General features: G+C 31.2%; 1 protein-coding gene across 2 annotated transcripts; it reads right to left on the bottom strand.

Moving 5' to 3' along the window:
* Positions 1-613: 613 nt before the first annotated feature.
* Positions 614-6,120, bottom strand: LOC124356378 (1-phosphatidylinositol phosphodiesterase-like). Of its 2 annotated transcripts, none has more exons than XM_046807553.1 (2): positions 6,021-6,120; positions 614-1,765 (listed from the first exon to the last, which is right to left on the bottom strand). In XM_046807553.1, the coding sequence occupies exon 2, from the start codon at positions 1,734-1,736 to the stop codon at positions 669-671; it is 1,068 nt and encodes a 355-aa protein (XP_046663509.1). In that variant the 5' UTR covers positions 1,737-1,765; positions 6,021-6,120; the 3' UTR covers positions 614-668. The 2 variants fall into 2 exon arrangements, with proteins under 2 accessions (XP_046663509.1, XP_046663510.1); XM_046807554.1 differs by lacking the exon at positions 6,021-6,120 and adding an exon at positions 4,460-4,564.
* Between the last annotated feature and the right edge of the window lie 622 nt (positions 6,121-6,742).

Below are 6,742 nucleotides of genomic sequence, written 5' to 3'. Positions count from 1 at the left end.
TTAAATGTGTTTGATAAAATTTGCATCTGTTCTTGATGCAAGCCTACTTAAATATTATAGGGTTCCATCAAATTACAACATAGTTATTTTACTAACTAAGTTAAGAACTTTGATTTTGAAAATTACGTGCAAAGCCGCCGGTAATGATATATTGAGATAAATAGGTAGGTATCACACACATTTTCCTTATGAAATATTTGTTTACATCATAATGAATATACGAAGGGAAAATTGTTGCATATGTTATTTAAATTACTTAAATATCTTCATTTCATTCTGAAAGTCCTTAATACTTTATCTTTTCTTTTAATTCCTTTTAAATGCCTTATTATAAAACGATACGATGTTTACTAATGAGCAGTGTTCAACAATTTCAAATGTGCTCAATTTTATTGGGTTGCTGAAATGTCTGATAAAACCTGTAATATACTTACCTAACAACGAAATTATACATTTCATATACAGGCAAGTTTGTATAGCCTATACAAGCAATACAAACAAAATATTCGTACAATAAATTACTACAGTCCAAATAACGATCACGTATTTTGTTTCCTTGTGGTTACTAAATTTGGGTGACCTAGGGTATTATATAGAAAAAATATAAAAAATCTAACATTTAAATAATATTTAATAACCTATTCAGGATTTAATGTATTGATAAACGTTTATTTTTCTAAAAACTTGTTGTTTTGTATAATAGTGTCTATTAACAAATCGCCTGGAAAATCAGCTATTATCACTCCAATAGTTCTTTTAAACATCTTTTCATTCTCATTGTACTCAATTATTTTATCCTTAGTCAAAATATTCGTGCCTTCAAATGCTATCGTACATATACCAATCAGGCAAGAAATCCTGGGAAAATCAGGATAGCTATTTTTGAAAAGAGGAGTAGTCAAGCCAGTCGCCAGTCTAGGAGCAGAAGTCCCTCTGGAGGAGTGGCCACTGGCGACAAAATAGGGGAATGACCCGCCGGAGCCTGACAAGTAGTTAATATACATCGTGTTTTTATCCCCGTTTATAGCTTTCTCAAGATGTGACTTAATCTTTTCCCATTTGCTGTACAAGTCCCAGTTAGTCTTCAAATTGTAATCGTCTTGTATATCACAGCTATTGTAGTCCATTCCAAAATCGTGAAATTCCTTGTTGTCCGAGAGTATAATGAACTTTCCCCTGGCACTTCCCAATGGAATGTTTTTGTCCTTCGTGTTTAAATACACGTGTTTGTACTTTCCCAAGTAATCTTTCAAAGTATCTCCTAGGCTTCTCGTGTTATTATCTGGCTCGTGCTCTTCTTTAAGCCTAAAAAGAACCGTTTCGGATGGATTATTTCGTAGAAACCTCTCAACGGATTTTAAGAAATCGTCAAAATTTAAGTTCACATATACAAGACCATGGTGTAACACAAAAGCGTTACTGATGTGCCTTACTCTCATATCAAACACTCTTATCCCGTATTTAAACTGTTCGTCAAAGGTAAGGACTTGTGTTGTTACGATGTCCTCTAAAACGTTGTTGTTGAACGTGGCACTATCGTGTGTGCCAGGCAGTGCCAGTTCGCTCAGCATGACGTCATCGTGAATCTCACTCATCCAGCTGATTCTGTTGGTAAAACCATCATCCGCATTTCTCATGTAAGCTCCGTCAGTGTGGGCGTAACAGCAGACTGATATTGATATAAGTATAGACAGTTGTAGCAGGACATGTGTAAGTTTTGTAGATAGGATGCCCATAATACAACTTGTATTAGATCAATATTGTTCTGAAAATAGAATATCACATTAGGAAATTCAGTTGTAAGTCCTTAATTCTTTACATCCATACATAAAATGCTATATGAAATATAATATGAAGGGAACAGGATTTTTCCGGAAATTTGCCATCATTCAGTGAAACAATACATCAGTAACACTACGTTTCGAGATCTGCAATCTGAGCTCTTCTTCAGGTAATAACTAACCTAATACATAATTACAAACTAGGTTAAAATAAACAAATCATACCAAAGCGTTATGGCACGCCTAAGTCAGGAATCACAACCACCATGTTGTTTGTCAACTTCACTAACTCTAAAAACATGCACTTAATAAAAACCTATACACAACACTAATCATTAAAACTGAACTGCAAAATGCACTGAACGATGGCAAATGTCCGGGAAAATGCTGTTTCCTTCACAATCCTTCCATTGTCAAAAATAACCTTAAAACAATTAAATATAACGTGCTTTACACTTGTTACACCTTTTAATATATAATAGGAATATATTAGTAAAATATGAGAGTCTTTTATTTAAATCGCACTTCCATTAAATCGTAGATAATAATATTATTGGTAAATATATACTTTGTTGGGTTTAACGCATGTTTATTATGAACTCTTAACCTTAAAATTGGTATTGCAAAGGTCGTCCTAATTTAATATTAATACCTTTAATTTTTAAAATTACTTTCCTGTATAAAGTCGTGTATATATCTTTTGGGCGTTTAACACATGTTTATTAAGAAGTCTTAATTTTGAAATCATTATTTTAAATATCTCCTCAATTTTATATTAACGACTTTACGTTTTACAATTACTTCCCTGTTTACTCTATCCGTTAAATCTTAATTTTCGGCTCAGTTATAGTGGATACAGTGTGAAGAAACAAACTGCGTTTTAAAGTACATGCTTTCAAAATTCAAACCAAGGTCATTAGTAGGTAAATATTATCCAAATAACGCTGCAATAATGCCATTCGCTTCTGGTTCTGGTACAGTAAGGTTTGAGAGATTTCGGAAATGAGAATGTTTAATACTGATATTAAGTTAACTAGGAAGACCCCAAGATCAAGATAAGAGTATATAAAATTACGTTCCTTTCAAATCGTAGATTTTTTCATATTCTGGGTGTCCTAGAACTCTCTACCAACCTTGTCAGGTATTATTAACAAGCCAAAATGTCATATTCAATTTTAAAAAGTCAATAGTTACCTATTTATCCAATATTTTGTAACTTTTATGTCTGTTTTGAATTTAATAACCGTACGTTGTTATATAATAAAACTGCTTGTATAGATTTATGACCTAAAAGACTATCTATAATTTTCAAAACAGTGGTTAGTTACAAATCCAAAGATGGCAAGTTTAAGAAAACCATTAAAAAATAAGAGAGATACATTAATTTTATAAAGCTGATTATTAGACAATGCCAACAGTCATTATGTAAAAACGCTGTTTGTGAGCCACAATAATAAGCTGTTTTTACTTTATCTGCCCTAATTAGCTGATTTTAGTATTGCATTGTTGAACTGTGGTCATAATATCCTGACTATAGATATTTTAGGAATCAGTTTTCATTTGATTATAATTTGAACATAAAAATATTTATGTTATACAGAATAGCATTATTTACATAGGATTGATATATCTTTATTTTTTTTTTTTTTTTTTAACAGAGTACAAATTTGAATTTAGTCATATTGCACTATACCTAATGACACGGTTCAAGATGTGCGATTAAACTGGTGGTGGTTTTTTAAAATATTACTTTTTTCAGTACTAGTCTGACACTGTTATTAAACAGAAGTTGCTCTTTTAATTCAACATTATTTTGTCCTCTTTTCTATTATCTTATCTAACGTTACATAAATAAAAATTAAAATAGTTGTTATTCGGGTTATTATTCTGATTTAGAAATTTTAAATATGATAATATTTTGGTTTCTCTTTGTAGAAATACCTAGAAAAGGATAGTCGAGAGTTCCAAGACACTCTGTATATGAACAAGAGCAAGGTTCACTCAGCACACATCTACATATCGGTCACAGTAATTCGTTAGGCAATGAAGTTCTAATCAATTTAAACAGTCTGTAGTGCTCATCAACAAACTGATGGAACAAACCCAATTATTATGATAACACTTTCTTTCATTAGTTTGTCAGGAATAGCTTAGCAAAAGAACTTAATTATACAAAAATTAAACAAATAATCTAACCTGACATGATAGTGTTAAGTTGATATCGTAAAAATTGAACACTTCAAATTAACCCACGACACTATTTTATCGAAATCTCATTTTGACAGATATGCCAGAATTATGTCCCACACAGTTTTTTGCCTCATCTTAAAAAAACTAAATTTATTAAGTTGAATTAAGGAATTACTAAAATGGTTAATTTTATGTATGATAAATTTAATAACTTTCCAATATATAATGAGTCTAGTAGTGGTAAAAGTAAGTACAAGGGCACATTGAGAACCAGTATTAGTCAGGGTTACGTGTGGGGATATGCCCTTAGCAGTGTCAACGTAACATCAATAAACAATATACTAATGCTATAACATTAAGTTTGTAAACAATCAACTTAAGGGAAATAAAGTTTAACTAAAAATATTAATCCTAGCTTAAGTTTAATAGAAATGAGTGTAGCAGAGTTTATGTAATTACTAACAAATTATACCAATGTAAAAGTTTACCTGTATATGGTACATATCCATTTATGCACGCTGAGTAAGTCTAGATAGAAGCTAGTGATTCATAAACAAATATTCTGTGAATTAAATTTCTCGTGAACATATGGGTGACATCTGCGTACACACGTCAATAATGGTCGTCTAATGAAGAAATAATGCTGCTGCTTTGATTGTTATAACAATAGTGACTAATTAACTTTCTCTCACTGAGTCTTGCGTTAGCTAAATAAGGCTTTCAGAACAAAATACAGTAAACACTTACGTTTCAATGTACCATCTTTACACAACGTGGTCCAACGGCCAGGCCTAGTATTACCAACAATTACTTGTGAAATCCTTTGACCCTTCCTAATTAGTAATCAGTGATATATTTAGGCTTATGAATTATACGGTGCGCCAAATGATTCGAAATTATAATATTTGATACTAAGATAAAAAATAGTCATGAACGCTTCTTTTTTACGTTGCTAAGTTAAAACCCACTTCCTGTATAAGTGTGGTGATATCCGTTACAAGAATTTGCCTACCTCATTCACAAAACCAAATTTACCTACCCGTGTACGTAAGTATTATTCTTCGTATAGTAATAATTATTAAGCCAAAATCTTCTTTAATGCTTTTTACAGTCAATGATAAAAGTAATTTACGTCTTACCGTTTTGTTTTTGATGATTAAGGCTATTTACGAAGTTGCCCGTGCCTAATCCTTTTGGTACAGAAGTTTATATTTTATAAATTATGCCTTATCTTTCCGGTAATTAGTTTTGATCTATTTTGGGTGTCTTAGTAGTCAAGATCTGCACACGAGGCAACATTTATGGGAGCATATTGCGTATGTAGTCTTTTTAAGAGGATATGTCTCCTTAGAAAAATTTATTTGAAAACTTTGGATTGGTATTAAGGAAGTTTGATATGAATATTTTGTTTTTAATGGCTGAATATTAGTCCGTCAGCGATTCGTCTAGACAAGTGTCGATTCAGAATATTATTGGAGTGTTACAGTGCATGATTGTCAGCTTCCAAGGGCAAGGATGTATTTACTGCAGTACACTCCGTGTACTTCAGTATAGAGTTTTTGCTCAAATCTGCTAGTTTGTGTGCTAATCGCTCGTTTTTTTAATAATTTGAGACCCACTAATTGAGTGCACTAGACCAAATTGCAATAGCCTAACAAACGACTAGCTTTATAAAAAACTACTTGTCCAACGACTAACTGACCTTGGGACTCGTAAACTTCGTGTTTTTACTATTGATAAAATATTAATTTTAAGTTACAGGGTTTTATTATTGAACACATTTCTTCTATACTACAGTTAGGTAAAATATATCGATTAGTTTAAATATTGTAAGATAAGAAATATATCTGAAAAATACATACAATTGATACAGTAAAATTGAATAATTAAATTTTGTACGTCCTAATGAAATCACAACTGCAAAATAAAATTTATCCAATTTACTTATATATCAAACAAAACCAAATACTACAGTAAATTATTGTTATATAATCATTTTATCCTAAAAAGCCTGTCAAATAATGATTAAATAGGATGATTAAACCTAACCTGTCGTCCTGGGACGGATCCAGTTTTGCCTGTGAGAATTTACTTAGGTACATCTGAATAGTACACTACATGTATTAGAATACATGATCATAATTTCACAGTTACCTGACATTAATGTGTGCAACATGTAACACTCATTTCAGATTACGATAAGAGTTTTACAGCTCTCACTGTATCAAATCCAGTCCCAAGCATCAGACCTTGCCTATAATCATCTCATGTGACTTAAGTAAGTTAACACACGATAATGGGTTATTTATGTAAATCCAGTACTGTTACATATGTACGTAAATGTGTGTGCTTTTATTTACATATGTAATGTTTTATCGCATATTATAATAGTATTTCATTTTCTTTAAAATGTGGAAAGAAACTCAAATTCCTGTAATTGTAATTTAATTTATAACTCATATTGTATCAATAAACAATATAGCTTAATCTATAAGTCTTACAGATTTAACTTGATCCTTATATTTTTTAACATTATATACCTGTAAACACATTATAAGCCAATCTTACCTAGTTTTACAAAGTTTTTACGCCATGGTTGTTATCTTACCAAAATCCTGATGAGATTTGATAAGATCTGCTATTCTTAAATCTGCGTTAAACTAACTATAACCAAATATATTTATGGTAGGAAGGGTAGATTAAATTTGAATTTTGAGTTTTCATCCACTTTATCTTCCCTTATTGCAGTGTCTGGTATCTTATCAGGTGCA

The sequence above is a fragment of the Homalodisca vitripennis genome, chromosome 1, assembly GCF_021130785.1.
Source record: "Homalodisca vitripennis isolate AUS2020 chromosome 1, UT_GWSS_2.1, whole genome shotgun sequence".
In the NCBI taxonomy this organism is placed as follows: domain Eukaryota; kingdom Metazoa; phylum Arthropoda; class Insecta; order Hemiptera; family Cicadellidae; genus Homalodisca; species Homalodisca vitripennis.
This window is presented reverse-complemented; position numbering and strand designations above follow the sequence as displayed.